This window comes from Hirundo rustica, chromosome 1, assembly GCF_015227805.2.
Source record: "Hirundo rustica isolate bHirRus1 chromosome 1, bHirRus1.pri.v3, whole genome shotgun sequence".
Classification (NCBI taxonomy): Eukaryota; Metazoa; Chordata; class Aves; order Passeriformes; family Hirundinidae; genus Hirundo; species Hirundo rustica.
In genome coordinates, this window is record NC_053450.1 from 76302760 (window position 1) to 76323204 (window position 20445).

Genomic DNA, 20445 nt, shown 5'->3' on the forward strand with positions numbered 1-20445 from the left:
TGTTTGCTTTGTATGGACTAAAACAGCAGCCTCTTTGTGAACCTTCCCTTTTCAGGGTATCCATAATTTGTTCTAAAGGAAGCCAGGATTTGCTACCTCTCTCATGTGGGCCCAGAGGAATGCTAGCTACTCACAATGACTTATTTCCTGCACACCGCTTACAATTTCATGGAATAGGAACGGATTGTTAAAGGCACAGGCTTAAACGCTGGAGATACCAGAGTTTTCTAAGGACATATTTAGAGTTCTGTAAATGATTGCCAAAACTTCAGCTGAAGTGAACCCTTGTTGTTTGAATACATTACTCAGGGTCTCCATTGAAATGCACAGCAAGTCCCACGGGCCGTTTGTCCCAGAGCTGCAGGACCATCCATGTGAGACAGACAATTAAAAGCATTTGGGAAACAGGGATTTAAGGTTTGAAGCCCTGCTGGCAGGGTCTCAGCACACTGACAGAAGGTGTGATTCGCAGCACAGACCCCAGCTGGAACATTTCATGGACCCTCCTTTCCACCTGTGTGTAATCTGCTGCCATTTCTCTGAGGTCGTCCTTACTAAAGCCTCCAGTCCCTGCAGACTAAACCCCAATCTGGCCTCATTCTCCCCACACTGTGAGGAGTCAGGCTTCTTCTGAAGAAAATCAATCAGGCTGCCTGAGCCACAGACCTACCATGAAGAAACATGCTGTGAGGTGCTAATTGCAGGAACAGCTATCCTTCCGTACCAACCCCATGTCAAGACAACCAACACCAACATCCCCATTGTTCATTATAGGTTAAGAAAACTTGTGCACACACCACTCCACATCTGCTGAGGCTGCACACAGACCAGCTGCAGGGAGAAACCCTGACCCTCCATGTCATCAAATGACTTACACAGACTGAGACCTCACCCTTCTTTTTCTTTTAGTGTGGTGTCTTTTTTTTTTTTCTTTTTGTTGTTGTTTAATTTTTCCACTATACTGTCGTTCCTCCATGACAGACTTTTTATCAACACCATACCAGATTTTTTGTTGTTGTTGTTGTTATTTAATAATTTACTGGCAGGCTGGGCATATAAGTACATTACTAAATGCTTAATAGCAGTAAAACATGCTTTACCATGGTCCCTCTAATATGATTTCTTCAGATGATGGTGCATGCTGTCAAGCATTTATTCCCAAAAGATAGAAAGTTTCATTACAGAATAGAAAACTAGGATGGAAATACTTGAGAGAACATGTTTAAGATGTTGCACAGTCAAAGCCTGACATGGCTGTGAAACCTTGTAGCAATCTGTGTAAGAACCTAACCCTGTGTGTTCCTAGTAGCTGGTGGACTGGTACTACAAGTAATCTCACCCTTGAAACCCTCCACGAAGCCAGTTCTCACTGATGTGCCAACACAGGGTCACCTGAGCAGTACGTCCTCAAATGGTATTGCAGATAACTTTGATCCACATTATCACAGTTTTCTTTGCTCTCCCTGGCGACACAAAACTGAGCAACCTCTTTTCTGCAGCCTGCAGCTGCATGCAGGGGAAGAGAGGATATAGGGTTACTGCCTCCTCTTCTTTACTGCAGGTTAAGTAAAAAGGAGGAGGTGGAAGAACCTCACTTCCAGCTCATGGGTGGAGGGCACTAACATTGCATTCCATAGAGGGACAAGGGACATCAACTCCTAGAGCACAAGAAGAGTAGAAGAGGATTCTGAATCCAAATCTGACTTTATGCCCAGCTTCAGTCTTGGGCACCCACCTGCTGCTTCTCTAGATCTCATCACACACTATCTCTCTAGGATTCCATATCCAAATGCCATTTACATCCTGATATTCTTCTATTTTGAGGCATTGCTTTAAAGAGAATACTTAAAATTCTCTGCTATTTAAGACATCAGTTCAGTGATTTGTGAGCAAACCTGTGCTGCTCAGCTGTATGACACAACAATCATGAATCACACCTCTGCAAACTACAAGATTTAGAATAACAAAAGTGTCAGCTGGCTTTAGTTGATTTAAATGTGGAGTGTTCCTGCTTGTTGTAAGGCCCCAAGGGCCAGCACTTCACAGTGAAAAAAATAAAAATCAAATTCAAGAAATGTTAAAAAGTCAGCACTTGATCACACCCCCTTTTCAATACTGAGGCCCCAGCAGTTTCTCCACTGCATTTTGCCCCTGCACGCAGTTCATTCTCTCCAGATAGGACGCCTACAAAGCACAAGGCTGACGTAATGCTCAGACTTGCTGCCCCGTGCTTTCTCAAGCAAGGAAACGTTTCAGAGCCATTCCTCTGCCGAAAAAGAGTACGTGGTCTTACAAAATTTTCTCCTAAGTAGCCCTTTCTCCTCTCCTTCCTGTACCGAGCCTGTTGTTCGAAAGCCATAATGGGAAACGAGCCAGGCTTAAATCACCGCCGGTATCAGATACGTGCAAATGAGGAACGCCGCGAAATATTCAGCCGAGCAGCTTTGTGTTGCTAGGACACCGGAGGTCGGGCAGCGCTGAAAGGGCAGATTATTCCCACCCGGCACAGGGCTCCATTCACAGCTGCCTCTGGGCCCTGCTGCCCGGCCCTCCCGGAGCATCCCTGCCTCCCAACGCCCTGCGCTGGCCCTCGCCACGGTGCCCAGCACACAAGCCTCCCTGCACCAAAACTGCCCCAGTGGGCTGCACGTGGCTCTGGCTGATTTGGATCATTTCCAAAGGCTCGCTTCAACCTGAGGGAGCCCAGGGTACTGGGGGGGTTGTTCAAGAGCTGGGCTCCAGCAGACGTGCAGGATGTGGTCTGGAGATCTCCTTTAATTGTCAGGAACCCTGTAACACCGCATTTAAGACCATTTTTAGGTCTGGAGAGGGGAAATTCAAGTTTACAGAGGTGATGGAGATCCTTGTAAACAGCACAGATGTCCACCTAGCTGACAGCAAGAATTGTCTGATGGCCCACATGGATGGCCCAGCTCAATCCCATGTAACTGGTGTGTTCATTACTACCACATCTTACATCTCAGTACATCTCAGAAAGCGTTGGTCTAATTTTGGCATTTTTCTTAGAATTTGGTCCTCTGAGCTGCTGTTCTTGTATTCCTATACACTTTTACATTATATACTCAGGACTTGCTTTGCAGATCTGCAACTGACTAGAGAAGAGACAAGTGAAACGTGTGTATGTCTGTGTTTGCAGAGCAGGAGCAGAAAAAGAAGGCAGTTGTTCCTTATTGCGTACATTAATTTCACAGAAAAAGGCAATAAATGTCTTCTCTTTGGACAGCTTTGTTATAACACAACAGTCTATCCCATCCTCCCACTGAGAGCTGGAGAGTCTCCTCCTTCATTTCTTCGATGTTTCCGAGAACTACATCAAAATCAAATTAGGTATTTCTGGTAATTCTGAAAATTCCAGCGTAAGTCAAACAAAAAGCCTTTTTGCTGATTTTTGTCATTTTTATACAGCCATGAGATGGAGGAGCTGCATGGATACAGCTCTGCGTGCTGGCACAGCGGCCACACACAGGTGAGTCAACATCAGCTTGGGCCAGAACAGCAGGAAGCTCCTGTGTCTTCTGCATTCATACTAATTGCATTCAGTAGAGAAAAAATACCCCACCACTGTCACCTCATAGCAACAGGCTATGAGTTGACAAGCATTAATATGACCTTTTTGTTCCAATTCCTATACAACTGTGAAGTAAGAGTTGACTAGAGAGTGAATTCACTTTATTAGCACAGTGGCAGGGTCGTCCAAAATGATTGGTAATAAAGCTCCTTAACGTCAATATGATTATCAAAGTAACTATTAGCTGGTTTATCTACACATACATATCTAAAGAGTGAGAGAAAGAAAGAATTATAATAAATGGTAACAGTACATCAGGATCTAACTAATTTAACATTGAACTGCCTTCTAGGTGACTTAATTGTTGTGCCACCGCTTGTCTCCTCTAAGCCTGCAGAATTCACAGCCATGGATGCTGGTCAACAGCCCTTTGTTTCAATAAGGTTCAGTTCCATCTTCACTTAGTCACACGAACCACACATTTGGTTGACTCTATCCAATTTTAAGATGATTTTGTGGAAAAACCTCCTTCTCTTATGGCCTTACAATGTCTTGTGTCATATTCAAATAAAAATATGCTTTTTCTAGTATTGGAAGTGTATTTTTTTCTATCCCTCTTCCATATTTTCTGATCACGGTGAAAACAGACTGTGAAGACTCCATGACTGGTTCAGCACACTTTCACTGCTGCCTTACCCGAACTCTTTCTCCAGGAACTGGCCAGCTGCATGGAACACGCACGACTGGAAGCAATGGATGTAACAAATCTTATCTTCTCTGCGCAGATGATCTGTGACTTTAGGCTGGACATGCACTGCAAAGGAGCTGCACAAATCTCTCCCCTTCACAGTTATGTGACGAGGTATTGTGGCTCCAGGTGCTCTGTTACCTGCTGGCCCAAGCAGCATAAAACTTAAGCAAAGCATTTGCTTTTGTGCTTAGAGCTCATTGAGGCCAGTGAGATGTACATGCCCAGTAAGAACCAGGCTGATTTGAGACGTGCTATGTTGTGCATGCCAGGGGTCGCAGGGAAATGCAATTTTAGATGTCTGAACAGCCATTTCTTCCCTGAGAAATTCCTAGGCTGGCTTAAGTATACAACCCAACATAACCCTTAATGCTTGACTCAGAAGGGGACACCTGAGATAAAATCAACTTTCCCAAAAGCAATTTTGTTTGACATGTGAATTGTTTGCCTTCATTAAAAACTCCCTTGAAGCTAATTTAAGTGCTACACCACTTCTAATAAAAATCATCATTTCTCCCTTTGAAATACTACTTTTAATTGATGAGGTCACTGTTTCTTTTTGGCTAAGTATGAAGTATGCACAAATGGTGTGTTTGGCAAGCTGCAGCTGGACATACTCATCTTCATCATGCTGAATCTGGGGTAGCCACTCATTTGACAAAGCCAGTATCACTGATGATTTGGCATTTATCTGGCTTTCTGAAAGCCTTTTCTCTCAACCCATCTCATTATCTCTTTTTCACTAATAAAGGTTTGGAGACACCTCTAAGGCACCTACTTGCCACACACTTAGGGGTTTCCAGATCCAGAGGGAGTGAGTTTCAGAAATGCTATGATTGATTACATCATGTAAGCAGTGGAGATAGAACACAGCACTATGAGCTGGGTGACAAATGTGCCTTCTCTGCACTAGATACTGTGTGTACCACAATCCAAGGTGGCTGTCAAAACAAAACACTTGCCACTTTCCCAAATTATTTACATGGTGCAATGGGCTTCTTGGTAACTAGCAGATTCACAGACGTGAACTGAGTGTGCTTTCCTGGTGCTTGGGACCAAGCAACAAAACAAATACTGCCCACGAAGCCTAAGGAATAGTGCTGCTATCTCCTGCCCAGCAAAGCTCCTGTAAGCAGCACCAGCTGCCCAGATCCGTGTTGCCTGAACAGGGAATACACACCAGGAATGTGGAAAGGAGACAAACCAACAAGAGCAACCTCAAACCTCATCATGTGTCAGCCAAAAACTTCCTGTAGGTTAGACTGACCACCCTTGCAGCTCTGATGATGTCCTCAAACACAGACTTTAAAGCTACTACATGCCACATCATACAACTGAAACCACAACCTGGCTTCTAATGACAGTGCTAGGAATGGACCCGCCCTGCTACTGAGGTTTATAAACTGCCTAAACCCACCAGAAATGGTAAATTCTGAGCGTAAGACAACAAAGATAAAATGCTTTGATGCGCTTTCAGTAAGCATTTTGTGTTTAATGTTTCATCTGATGAGGTGGCACCAGATGTTCTGAAGTGTACTTAGTCCTTACAAACACATCAGAGTGAGGTTTCCCCGCCCTGAAGCCCTTGCTGCATCCTGTGACTAAATTAAGAAAACTCACACATATGTATGTACATAAACAGATAGATAAAGAGAAAAAAGGTTTAGTAACTGATCCAAGTTCTACTCTTAAACAACATTAACTTCTGCTCTTTGCACAGATTTTGTGTTCTGAGGGTAGATTTGACAAAGATCTGTGAATAGCTGGGACAGCACTCTACCTTTCAGTAATCTGTTATGTTATAACCACTGTTGTTAAGCCTTAATTTATGTTACAGGTTGTAAATACATATTTTGAATAAGCCAACAAATGAGAAACAAAATATATCTTTTTTTTGAAATGAAAAGATTTAGGAAAAGAAATACTGAATACGTATCATCAATGCGCATACAACAAAACCAGCTATATTTTGACCTACCACCACTGCTACCGCTTGGGGTTTAAAAGGACATATTTTAACATCAGTGAGAGAAGAACAACTACAAGTTATGGCAACACTGTTTCCTGGTCCCATAGGCACTTTATCAGATCATATACCCTCCATCTAGATTTGCAAGGCAAATCTAGGGCTGCACTTCTTGAGACCAGAATAAAACTCCCATAGACTTCAATGATGCAGGATCAAACCCATTCCCTTCATAACAGGTTCTCTCAAGCAATTTTATCCTAATTTTCTACCCTGTGGCTGAATTCTAATGTTTGCAGAGACAAGCACTTTAAGTGGGAAAGCAAGGCACAAAGTGCAGATCCCAGAAGCAAAGGCAACCGGGGGGTACAGCACTATTTTACCTGCTGTGTTAGAGGGTTGTTTCACTAGGGGCAGAAGGGAAAGCTGACACAGCAAAGAAGGTCAAAATACACCAACTGCTATGCTGTCCTTTCCATTACTACTGCAATAATTTCTTTTTTTCCAGGCATAATCCATTTCCTGTATTTCTATGGCAAAACATTACTGTTTCAAGTGTGCCCCATCCAAGTTTCTTCAGTAAAACTACAAAATTAATTTAGACTTGTGGGTTCTGAAGATACTTTGCTTGATTCCCCTCACCCCAAATACCCTCATCTCTGGTATTACTTTCTTATCATGCAATCAACACAAAAATACATACCTTATGCCTTAATAAATGGCAGAAATACTATAATCCTTAACTTTACACAGCTGGTTTTCCTGAATCTACACTATGGACTGATCTACAGAAAAGATCTTTCTCCAGAAAGCAGCCCCACACCACAACACAGGTCTTCCCCCCTCTGCACACACAGCTCTGCTTCTGTCAACTTTTCCCCAGCTCTGCAAACAATCACCCCTTTAACTTTCAAACAAAGTGTGATTTATTAAAGCAGACTGCTTGGCAGCAAAGCTCTCCTGGTGTTCAAAAATATGATTAGACCAATAAATTTAGTTCTTTTTTCACCAACTCGATTCTTCATGCATTTACCCTCTTTAAAAGAAAACAGAAGCACAGAAACATTTCCAGTACAGCTTGCTCAAGCAAACTCCAGGCACTTTCTATTCTTTTTCTACAAGCCCACTGAAGCTTCAAGTATGCAAGATTAAAATAATTTAAAAACCCGCATGAATTAAACCCCTTACCTTTTAAGACGTTTTCCCCCTTCAGCGTTCGTCCATCGTGAAAAACTGAATCTTTAGCAGTTGCAGCTATGCACACACAGACACACACAGAACAGAGCTTTCTTCAGCTCACTGGTATTTCAAGTCTTTCATGTGATATCTTTGGCTGTACTTGCTTAATTCATTCCTGCTGCTACTCAAAGGAAGTCAAGCCTAGCGAGGGCTGGCTCTACAGCAATCACTGAAGATATTCCTGACTAACAGGACATGAGGGCTAATCTCACCTTATAGACAGCAAGAACGTAAATATATTTTCACAGCCAAAAAATTCCTAAACCTTAAGAGATAAAATGCACAATGTGCCATAAGACACAACTTAGCAAGGAAGAGACTTGTAAACTTTAAAGTTTTTGCTAAAGAACAATGCTTTGTACTCCAGCGATGTTTTTGGAGCTCTAGGGATGTCTATTTATCATGGGCTGTGCATGTTCCCTTGGAGTAGTTACCATGAGAACACAGCAAACAGGATTTGAATGTAAATTGCCATTTAGAAATGGGGGGACTTTTCTTCCTAGTAGTTAAAGAAGAAAACTTCCAGAGCTTGATGAAGTACACAGTTTTTCAGCGCATACATTTGCATGACAATGTTTGCAATTCAAATGCCTGGTAGAGCGCAGCAAGGAGGATGAAAAGCCAAGTTCTTTGCTGGTATTTATAAAAAGCAAATACTTCAGACTTGGGACCAGTAGTTGCAGTTCCACGATTGCCTATCCATGCCACATAGCAACATATAAAGGAATTCATAAGCCACAAAAAAAATCCATCAGGTGGCACAATGTGCAAGAATTATTGTAGTGCCTGAAGTCAGCTGTAGGTGGTAAGATCCTCTGCTGCTGGCAGATGAATTGCTGAAGCAGTTAAAATCTTTCTCACTTCTAGGTATTACACCAAACTACACAGCAAACATCGCACATTAAAAATATCCCATCCCTGGGCATTTGAATTTTCCACAGAATTGTTCTGGTACTTTGCCATCTGGGCCTCCACCATCCGAGTCCCACCCGAAGCAGCAACTGCCCCCCATGTGTCCCTCCATCCTGCTTACAAACTGCCACGGTTCCTATCCAAGATCCAAAATTGCTCCTACCACTTATGGGCAGAGTCCTACCAAAATGGTACGTGCTGCCAAACATGCAAAACTCTTGTTTGCCTGCTCTGCCTGGAGTTGGGTGCAACCTTTACAGCAGAGTGTCTGCTCCCTCGCCTGCAGCATCCCATGTCAGCTCTCTGTCCCTAGCCTTAAACAGCTCAATTTTAAACTCCTTAACCACGGTCACTAAAAGACAAACCCTAATACACTTAGCAGAGGAATGCCTCGTCAGCCCTGCTTAGCAAACAACAAACCTTGATGAAGAAGAACATGCCTCGTCTGGGTGACTGCCTGGAGAGTGGAATGACCTACTTCAGCCCAGCAAGCGGAGACACTCTGAGATGGGGACAAAGGGACATCCCAGGGGCTCTCAGGCAGAATAACCAAGAGGCTGCACCACAGCAGTGATGGGAGTGGTCTTTCAGAGAGGACACAGAAAAGAGGCATGACTTACATGCAGCATGAAACACCTTGTTCTTTCAGACAGGGATTCAGATTCACACGTAACATTACTGCCAGCACTCTGCGAGCAGGAGCGACTGCTTTCCTCACACCCACTCTCCTTATCACTTTTACCTAAGGAAGGAGTCTTCTAGCGCCTGACCTAATTACTCAAGTGATGTGTCAGAAAATGATGCAGCTGGGACATGCTCCACAAGTCTTTGATTTGAAGCTCTGTAGTTCTGTAAAACCCAAGGCGACAAGATCCAGGTAGCTGAATTAAGTGGTGTTGGCCAGGCACACCACCACACCTCCCGACTGCGCCTTCCCGGTTATGAATAATAAAGCCTTATGGACTAGTTAAAGGGTAAGGAGGATAAATAATTTGCAATTGGTCCCATGCACTTACTGACTTGGTGAGATCAGGCCAAAACGCTGCGTTTCTGGGAAGTGGTTACTCTCCTCCCAAATGATGAGCCTGAGCAGCGGCCCCCCGACTCTGACTCAAGCTGCCCGAGCAAGAGCCATCTGTACTCAGAGCCTATGGCTCTGCTGCCTCCAGAAACAATGCCAGCAGTAATTGGCAGCCAAAAAGACTTCTTAAACCAAGTACTTATTGAGAACAGCTGAGATTAAAGAGAGGTGTTTTTTTTGTTGTTGTTGTTGTTTTTTTTTTTAAGACAATAAGGATCTCTATATATGAGTTGCCTATACAGCTGTAAATGAATACTGCTAGACCTTAACTTTCTACAGCTAGCCTCACACGCACCCAGCAGCTCCACCTGGGCTGTATTATCTATTTCCTCTACTTACAAAGTATGACAGAGTAACTATTAACGTGATCAGGGCACCTATTACCTTTTTCTTATGGACAGCAAGTCAAATTTACCCTGTGATCTTGCTAGCTCCCAGTACCAGACACCACTGCAGCTTTGCTGCAGAAGAGCTACCCCAGGGCTTGGCAACTGACTAAACCATAGAGACACCTCCATTTAGGGCCTAACACTTTTTGGCTTTTAACTGCTAGGCTCAGCATCTTTAAAAACATACAAAGGCATCTGCTCCCCTACGAGGAGACCCAGAGTCTGCTGAACGTTACTGTATAAAGCCAATGCTTGGTACACAACTCTAGTAGGATGGGCATAGTAGTTTGGAACTAGACCACCTTATTAAGGATAATTTTTTAAAATAAAGACTTTTGAAAGTAAAGTTATCCAGATGCTTAACAACCCTGTGCTTCAGGTACAGTAGAGAATATCCTTGGAGTTCAGAGTTTCTCTCCCTGAATCTTTCAAGGTTGTGTGTCAGTGCTCTTTCCAATGCAGTACCATTAGACTTGCACTCTCCTTCTACATATTTCTGGGGGGAAAAAAAAAAAAAAAAATCTCCCTAGAAGGCAAACTCAGTAATTCATACTGTCAGGTCTCAGTATGACAATACTGCAATTCCAGCTTGACAACCAGCTCACCTACTGTGTTCCCTGCACTTGTACCTGCTCCACACCCTGCACACAATCACCCTTGCAGATGTGGTCAAGCTTTGCTATCACTTTTCCTTTGCACTGCATTCCTGAGCTGTACTTCTACCTGGTCTTTAGGCTGGTATCATGCTATACTTACATTTGCAATGATTCAGAGCTATTTTAAGAACACAACTTTAATTCCGGCGCCAAGCAAAATAGGTTTGTGTCTTGTGTCATATTAGAGGACAAACTGCTTGCTATTCCAGGGTGTCTCATGGTCATTAATGACCTATGCCTCAAAATACACTGCAGGTGCCATCAGCCATACCTTGATCCCTTCAAATGGCTCTGTCCCCAGAAGCAATGTTAACAATCTTATTGCCTCGATACAAATTTTCCCAGAATGTATATGGCATACGATAGGATTCCAATCAGCATATCTCACAGAATTTATTACAGACTCTTCTCTACCAGTCTTCCTTTGAACTGCTAAGGTACTACCAGTTTCATTTTTCCTGTTGCTCCCTGTAGCCCCTGCCCTGCAGTAGGTTTACAATACAGGTTTAATTTTGTCTCATTTACCTGACCTAATTCAATTTTAAGATTAAAAAAACAGTTAATGTAAAAACATGAAGAGAAACACAATTGTCCCTTTAGAGATCACAAGGTCTGAAGAGAAGGTGGCTTTTATCTTGACAGTGACAAGACCATCACTACAACAGAGGACTGAGACAGACAATTAATGAGTGGACAGGGATGTGAGTAAAGACCCTGCAATCCTGTTGTCTAGTGGCACACACCAACACAAGTTTCCTATAAAAACAATTTAAAAAGTGAAATTTTTGTCCACATCAAATACTTCATGGGAACTATAATTAAGCCAGGATTTTGTCTATCAGGACCAAATTTGCCTTAGATGTGTAACGAAAGAGAAGTGCATGCACCTATTCATGTGCAGAAAAGAACAGCCACATCTGAACCTGCTGAAGTCTCAAGAACAGGGGATTATAAAAATAAGCTGTAATAACTGAGATTTTGAGAGACCAGCACAGCTGAGGCCCTGCAGATGCTGGAGGTGGGGCCACTCACTATGATTATACCGGTATCATGCCACTGAGATTATGCCAATATATTTTCAAGAAATAGCCTAAATGGAAAAGGGAACCTGAGAAAGCCCTTGAGCCAAGCAGCCCAAGGGTGGCTGCTTCTGGGCAACAGGAAAACTTCTCCCTCTGAAACCGCTTGAAGAGGAAGCTTAGATCTTAAATTTACTCTGATCTCTCTCCTGAATAGCACCAAGGCTTAGCAACTTTATTAATAGCATCAAGCTGGAAGAAACATTCAGCTGATGATCGCAGCAATGGCTGCAGCTTCTTTTAAAAAGACAGCCTTTGTTTTGTTGTTGGTTTGGTTTTGTTGGTGGTGGGGGTTTTTTGTGGTGGTGTTCATTTTTTAATTTAAGGTACATGAAGAAAAGGAACAGAGACAGAAAAGGCAAGGTTGCAGGGAGGTTTCATTATCAAATAGAACAGGAGACAGAAAAAGAAATATGAAACCAAGAGGCAGAGAAAGATGTGCTAAAGTTCAAAGGGATGAAATGATACATAGTTCTGCCAGCTGCAGTGAAGATAAGGGGAGCTGAGGAGAAAGACACTTCATTAGCAGAAAACACTCATAAAGCATACCAAGTGGAAAAGTTTCCATGTTACGGATAGTTCCAAACAGATTGGAAATTGGGAAAACAGATACACTGATTGTTCTGGGGTCTCCCAGAGATTAATGGGTCCTCTGTCCTTCTGTCTGAGGCCTGCCTGCCGAAATGTCGTGCGACAAAAGGTCACGTACTTCATGCGCTCCCTTTAGGAAATTGCACTAATGAGTGTAGAACCTGCTTTCATATGTAAATGTCCAGTGGTTTACTGCTTATGCTGAATTATTTTTGCTTTACTGTTTACGCTGAATTGGTTTTGCTTGCCACTGCAACGTATTTTAAAACTGAACTTTTGAAAAATTAAAACAATGAAATAACTACTGTAAATTATCACATCTGTTACCAACATGAATATGCTTCAACATCTAGAACAGCAGAGAAAGTAGTTTGCTATACATTCTGCTTTCCAAAGGCTTGAATTTGATTTGAATTTGTTTAACTTCATTCATGTACAAAATTCAAACACACTTCTTGAGTTCCCCCAGCTCCTCCCCTCCAGTTACAAAGGATGTTCACCAATAGGTGTGTCCCCTGTTTGCACCCAATCCAGAGAGGAACAAGTAAATGGAGAGGCTTTGCTCCCAATAACGTAACTTCAGCTCTCTCCTTGATGAATCTCTCCTTATGATCTCCTTTAATGCTGTGTATTTCAGAAAAGCAGTAAACACCCCCTTCTTCCACATACTTAGGTATTTGGCAAGCACTGTTTAAGTATCTTCTGAGTGACATCTATCATTCTATATCACCACAACTGCAGAAGGAAAACGCAGAGGAAAATGCTCAGTGAAGACCTTTACTTTCTTTTGATCCAAGTTTACTCCACTTCAGAAGCTGATCTGAATCTTTCAAGCACTTTTTTTCCTAAGCAGCCCTGCACATTGACTCATGTATGCGGTGATCCCTGGTAGTCCATGCACAGCTCCTGCGTCTCTGAGCCATGCTGGTTCCCAGCTGGGCAAACTGAGTCACCTTATTTCCCTCTGTCTAACTGAAAAGAAGCAACATGTTGTATGAGAGGCTAAACTACAAACTGCTCAATGGGATGTGCACCTACAGAATCCAGCAGGTACACAGCAGCCAAACACTGTTTTTGTGCACTGCTGCAGAGGGAGAGACGCCAACACTGTCACAAGGTCAGCACTAAAAATCACTGTGTCTGTTCAACATGGAGTAGGGGACAGAGAGCAGTGTACAGCAGACAAAACTTCCAAAAGTGAATCCCAAAGGTGAATTCTGGTAACACTTCCCTGAATGAAGAATGCCATTGACAAGCATTACACATGGCTTTCCTTCTCATTTTCAGTCAAGTCTTCTACTGAGTCAGCTACAACAGAGAAGCTCTGTGACACCTGACTCTCGCTATCCAAACAGTATTTCTTATTCAGTAAAGCCACTGATTCAAGTTAAATTTGCAACCAAATGGAAATCAAATGGAAAATAAGTACAACTATCTTTGCATAAGACTTCAGTGAGATTTTACATGTACATGGAAATTGACTGTCTACAGAAATTTCCCAACCTGTTCCTGCATTCACTCCTGCAGTTAGAAGAGGTCGCCAGAGACTATCTCAAGCTTCTTGCACAGCTGCTAATTCTGTGAGAACTGTTTTTTAATGGTAGTAAAATAGATGTGCAGATACAGTAACACATGACAAATTTGTCAGGCATGAAGCACTTTAGTGGGAAAATACTGGAAGAACAGGGAACATAGGAGTGGGAACTCGGTGTTTTTCTTGCTGGGGAAATGCAACTAGAGCCTGGTTCTTGCAGCAATTGTAGCAAATCCTTGCAACTTTGCTACTGTGGAGATAAGCCTTATTAGTCAGGAATGAAAGGACAGATAAGCAAAACCTGTGAGTTTGTTACCAAAATCCTTATATATAAGCGTCCTGGGGCTTCCAGACAGAAACAGGAGCAGGGAAGCAAACACATTTTTCAAAACTGCCCTCCTTCTGTGATCAGGGACTTTGGTAAACACGCAGGCTCACAAATCCCACCCACTCGCCAAGGCTCTGTCATCCACATGGATTCAGCTGCCGGGTGGCTTCACACCTCAGAGCACCAAACACCTCAAGACACAGAAAGTTGTTTTGCTTTGCTTCCAGGCTGCTTCTTCTTGCTAAGGTGCCCAAAATCTGCATGTTATTTGGCTTATCACAAATAGCAGCACAAAAGCAGAGTTAACAGTCAGCAACCGAAGACTGTAAATTCAAGGATGAAAAACGTAAAGTCAAGGATGTACTGTCCAGGTAGCACTAAAACCTACAATGAAACCCACACATTTGTTTTGTTAGTATCCTGATTAACTAAATAGCCCAGAATAATGGAACATGTAAATATGGATTTATAGTAAAGTCACCAATCTCTTGAGCCGCCGTGTGAAAACCATAAATCAGATTCACTAGCACCTCTGCCTGTTGTATTTTTGACAAAAGCAGACCATGCCTGAGTAACCATCTAAAATACCCAAAACAGATGTGCAAAACCCCGGGATATCAGAACCAGGCTAACAGTATTAATTTCAATGACTACTCTACCATTACCGCTTCATTTCTAGAGAGCCCTCCAACATATTTAGGCAAATCTTGACACTGCCTTTCATTATCTGTAACTCAAAAGACAAACTGATATTGTAAGCCTTACTCTCCAAGCCTGTGTTAAGAACAAAACTCTGAAACAGAACAAAACACCCAGCACATACAATTCTAGGCATCTTCATAAATTGAAAGACTAAGAGTCTGACAACAGTCATTCACACAAGTTTTTCTATACACATCTGAATCACTGCCTCTAGTGACTTAAACTTTGCGATTTTGATATTTTCTCTCTCAAAAGGCTCTCACAGAGCCGTCACACAAGAAGTGCAGCCTTCTACCTTCTGTTTATAACCTTCCTTAGAGTCAGTCATTTATCAGGGCTGTGAACAATGACTATTAAAGAGGTGCATAGGCCATGTGCAAGAAAAAAATCAACCAAAAGTCCTTCCCAGTGCCTTCCTCTTGCAGAGCCTTCTACAAAAACAGTGAAGAATGCTACCTTCTGCTTCACACAGCGGTAAATAACCAGACAGGCAGCAAAAGGTTAGGCCTGAGATGTACAGAAAAGACAGAGACCATTTAAAATCTTACCTTCTGCACGTTGGGTTTGATGCACCGAACAAAGAAAGGATTTGAAGAACTCAGCGTTGCCATTAAAGAATGAAGTGACTCCTGGAACACAGGTGGAGAGAAGAGAGTACTTCACAAGCTGGATTTTTGTACAAGCAACATACCCCCGGAGAAGAGCTCCTGCCGCTCAGCACTGCAGACAGCATCTAACTGCAGCACCTAGTGGTGCACACCAGGAGTTACTGCACCCTGGAAGCTCTTGCTTCCCGACAGACGGGGTCAATATGAGCGCGTTCGCGTCTTCCACTGGCTCTTCTGATCAAAAGTGGCATCGCCATTTTACAATGAACAAGATTCACAGATTGATATGAAGAAAACTGTTCATAAGGAAACACCAAATTGTTGTTTCAGGGATCTTTCAAATGACTGCTTAAGACTTAGGATCCACATTCCCAAGCAGCTAAACTTGAGCAAGTCAAAAGGAAGGATAAGGGGTCTATGGCAAAATCCACCAACTCAGGTTTCCTCTTTTCATTTCAACCACCTCAAACCCACTCATTTTCCATCCTCCCTGAAGAAAACAGTTTTTTACTAGCTTTAGAACTCGGAATGATCCAATGCACATTAGACTATCAGTTGTCTGAACCTCAGCCTGGAGATAAAAATCACAAAATCCCTCAGTCCTTTTATGATTATTACTTTAATTACACATCCGCCCCTTTCCCGCCTGAGCCATCATTCCGTATCTTATTCCAACTTGCCTCATTCTGTATCATTAAATATGATGAACCTTTTAAACTGAACTCCTGCATTTACTTTGCAGAGATACAAATGATTGCACAGGAGAGGAGCTCAGGCTCTGAAGAGCCCACAAAGTCAGTAATGGTAAAGTTACACCCCTCAAAGGTGTCCCTTTGTGCCAGGAAGCAGGGAGAATACGGAGCAGGCTGCCAAGGAGGCAGAAAGTGCGCATTTTAAAGGAGCAACGCTGTGTGTCCTGCCATATGTCTTGGAGCAAAACTGTCAATGTCAGTCTGTTGTAACAAATTCTTGCTTTAATCTGCAGACCAAGCACTTACTAGGTGATTGAGCCTGCAGTGATAAATGCAGCAGGTAGAGTTATGGCTGTGCACAGGAGCTGGTGCAGGGCAAAGTGAGCAAATAGAGAAATAACGGGGAACATAAATGGTAGTTCTCGGTTCACTTGCCTTTGCCAGCCTAGGGACCACAGAGTTGGGCAGCAAATACACAACAAAACATAAAAAGATGAAAATATTTGTCTAAAGACAAATATTTACAGCTTTGAAGAGTACAGGCTTCATTAATATTAAACCCGAGTGAATATCACATCTGTGGACAATTCTCTCATCCCAGGCTCCCACTTAAGAGGCTGGAAAAGTTGGGTCAGTCTAAACAAAAATGATTTAAACTATTTTCACTTTCACCTGTGGTACAGCCAGCCAGATTCTGCACAGCGCTGCAAGGCTCTAAGTCACTGTCAGGTGATGAGCTAATCTGGAGCTTGCCCTGCTGTAATCAACAGGCTGAAACAGATGGTATCTAAACTCTGTTATTCTGTGTGCACCCCCAGGCCTGCATTAGGCAGGTCATCAAATGAAAAGAAGAGCCAACCAATTTATCATGAGAATAAAACTGTGAAGGCAAAGTTCTTATCTTCAGTTGAAATAAGATGGACTAATCCCTGCAAGGCTTTAAAACGTAAAAAACATCCAACCTAATTCTCTGGGGAAGGCATGATGTGAAGGTCAACCTCTCGTAAAGCAGCCCAGCTGGTTAATGGTCAGTTACTGCAGCATTAGATAAGAGGCAATAATGTTATGATTTCATGTTTTATCACCCTTATGCTTTCCAGGGCCCCTGACATAGAACAGAAGGAGTACTACACATTGTTCTACCTTGCTAAATGGGTGAAAAAATATGGTCTGTTTTGGTAAGGTTAACATCTTAAAGGTCTACTTTGCACATATACAAATGACCAAGTGGAAACAGTACCTTCTGCTACCCCAGAGAACCAGCAAATAACACCATCTCATGACAAGAAATGGATACTTCTGAGATGAGTTATGGTAGCACAAAGCAAGCTGTCCTGAAAATACAACATCAGTGTTTTTTAATAAAAGACATTGCGTGTGCCCCAGCATACACTCTTTGCTGTTCTGTCCAACACCTAGCAATAGTCTATTAAGGATAAAATCTGCCCTTAAGCATTTCTAGTCTGCTCTTTTTTTAAAAAAAAAGTGAATGAACTCTGCAAATGCATATTAATTCAAACAAAATGAAAGGCAACTAATCCAGACTTGTACTCATGCAATTTAGGAGACGTTTCATGCCAATCTTTACCTTTTAAATAATTTGCAGATAGACTTTATGCTAGATTTCAATTTGGTGCCATTTTTGATGAGAGGCTATAAAGCCTCATAAAAAGGTATTTAACAAAAATGCCTTCCAAACTTTAAGTTAAAGCAAGGCAACACCTTAATGAGGTATTTATTCAGCACTTATTTGTCTTAGCATACAGGCACCGCTGTAAGGCTTTGTGGGATTTTGTGGCTGGATTTAGATTATAAAGACAAACCAGGACAAGAGAGACCAACTTCATATATGAGCTTTAAAATAACAAATAGGCAAGTGGGGAATGCAACAGGAGTTTTCTGGGAATGGTGTGATGGAAAGGTTAGTGTCTACTTGAAGCTAGCCAGGACAGTCAATCAGTTAATTAGCAAGGGCAGCGTCACAGAAGAGACAGCAATGTTTTCATGCTCAAGTTCTGCCTTTTTCAACCTGCAACTGTTCTTTACTGACCAGGGTCTGTCTATTACTGATTAGCTACTGAGCAGAGAAGACACATTAACTAACCTTGAACTGGAGACTGACAGTGGGTTTTCGGTGCTTGCTTCCGCATTTAAGAGTGTCCTGATTGTTGCGACTTGAAACGTGTTCAAATAGATCATAGATGAAATCAAGACTGAAATGGAAAAGGAAAATAGTATTTCTAAAGTGTACCTTAACAGATTATGAGATTCACCACTGTAGAATGCAAAGAAAGCACTTAGCATGAAGCTCCTCCATCATAAACATTGATATCCTCCACAATCTTTAATAAACAATAGATTTTGCCTTTGCAGAATTTATCCAGGAGAGAAAAAACAAAGCAAAAAACCCCAACAAAACAAGGGGGTTCTTTCTTCTCCACTCCAAACAAATCATTAGGGAAATGAAGTGTGAAGTCCTAGAGGCTTTACTGCATTTTACTCCACTCACTCAACCAAAACTCCAGCTGACTGCAACCGGAATTGTACCTGAACAAAGGCTAAAAAACAAGACTTCCAGCTTGGATAAGGACGTAACACAAAACAGCCACTCAGGCAAGCCTCACTTTCAGATAACAGCTGTGCATGCTGTTTCCTACCCTATCGGTTGGGTACTCTCCTCTTAGCATTTCTACAGAAACACAGACATTTTAATTCAAGCTCCACAAAGATGTTGGTGCAAAAGCAAAACCAGGCCCAGCCAAGTTTAACTCATTTATTCTTTTTTACCTAGATACTTCAATTGACAGATGTTATATCAGAACTGTCACATATCCAGAACAAATAACATAGAGAGGGAATTGCTTATGAACAGTTTCCCCTGCACAGAAGGGCTTAAGGGATTTACAAACAAGCAGCTCGCACAGCAAGGCAGGATGACTGGATGGGATGAGGGGGGCAGCAGATGAGACAGCAACACCCAGGCTCAGCTCCCTCTTCTTCTGCCATTCCTCTGGGTGTCCTGGAGTCTCAACCAAACACCTACAAAAAGGGATGTGGTACCACCACAGCTCAGAGGGTACCACAATAAGGACCCTAAGACCTTACACTGCAGAATGACATGAGACATGCAGGTACCAAAGGCATCCAAGCTCAGACTTTCAGTCAGATAAATCTTAACAGAAGTTCTCCCCTTGAAGCAATTACTACATGGCAGTTTGCACTGTGGTAGTCTCCGACAGCAAGTGTTCAACCAACCAGGGAATGCCAGAAATACAAACATGAAGTAAAAAACCATAACCATACATGCAGGCTGCCTTTGAGGCACTCTGAAACAGTCAAAAACCACGACAACCTTCCAGCATTCTCACTCATTACAGAGCAGCAAGTCTGTCCTCTAGGAACCCCCAGGACTGAACAGCAACAATAGTACAATGCAGGTAACCCCAACTTTGTGGGAAGCGATTACAGTCAGACCTGCTTACAGGCAACTCTGATATGCTCACCTCTCTTTCATTCTATGCTCATTGCAGGTCTGTCAAGGTCTGCTGCTATGCAACATCTACTGTACTCAAACCCCAGCAGATTTAGGTGTTCAATCCTGGCAGAATTAGTTGATACAACACCCCTTAGCATCCTTAACAAAAATTGCAGAAACTTACCTGCTTTCACGTAACAAATTCAGGAGATCATCTCTAAAAGTATCTCTGTTCTTCTCCAAGATCCCCCTGACATCATACTGGACCTAGAAGGAAACAGAGCCGTTCAAACAACAAGCCAAATAGTCAGGCACCTCTCACAAGAGCAGTGCTGTAAAAAGTGCTGAGGGAACAGAGTGCTTAAGTTAATTTTGAGCAGCCTTGGGGGAAAATTAAGCTAATGAAAGTTATGCTTGGAATAATTTCAGCAAATAAAGAAATTACCTCCCCAGCGTAGTGCTTCACTCCGAAGTTGTGAACAGCAACCCTTGGTTTTACATAAAAAGGATTGTTCTAATTGGAGGAAAAAAAAAAAAAAAAAAAAAGAGAGAAAAATGTTTGGAAGGGGTTGTCACATTATCCTCTCAGCCCATACCTAAACAGACCACTGTCTTCCAGTAAACTCCCTGGCAGATTAGTGCTCCAATCCAAAAGCAAACAAGCAACTCATGATAATAGGATTTGTTAGTCTGGGCTGCTTCAAATGCAGTAATAACAGATTTATAGCACATAAAAAGGCATTATACTAAACCTGAACCCCATCTGGCAGAACCATCTATAAAAAGCACTTAGAAAGAGAAGGCTCTGTCTTAAACTGGCAGTTATGAAGATTGGTGGATATGCTTGCATCCCAGTATTGTGCAAAATAATTCCAGTACCACAGATAAAGGTAACACTAATCTGGATAGAGGAAAC

The 20445-nt window shown here is 42.4% G+C and overlaps 1 protein-coding gene across 1 annotated transcript in view; it reads right to left on the minus strand.

The window, feature by feature from the left end:
- The window catches only part of MYO10 (myosin X), a 163737-nt gene that overhangs the window by 35511 nt on the left and 107781 nt on the right, over positions 1–20445 (minus strand). Inside the window, exons 16-19 of the mRNA XM_040064682.1 lie at positions 19975–20043; positions 19714–19796; positions 18159–18267; positions 15303–15383 (exon numbers count right to left, since the gene is read on the minus strand). Of these exons, the coding sequence (XP_039920616.1) occupies positions 15303–15383; positions 18159–18267; positions 19714–19796; positions 19975–20043 (342 nt within the window). The remainder of the gene's footprint in view (positions 1–15302; positions 15384–18158; positions 18268–19713; positions 19797–19974; positions 20044–20445) is intronic.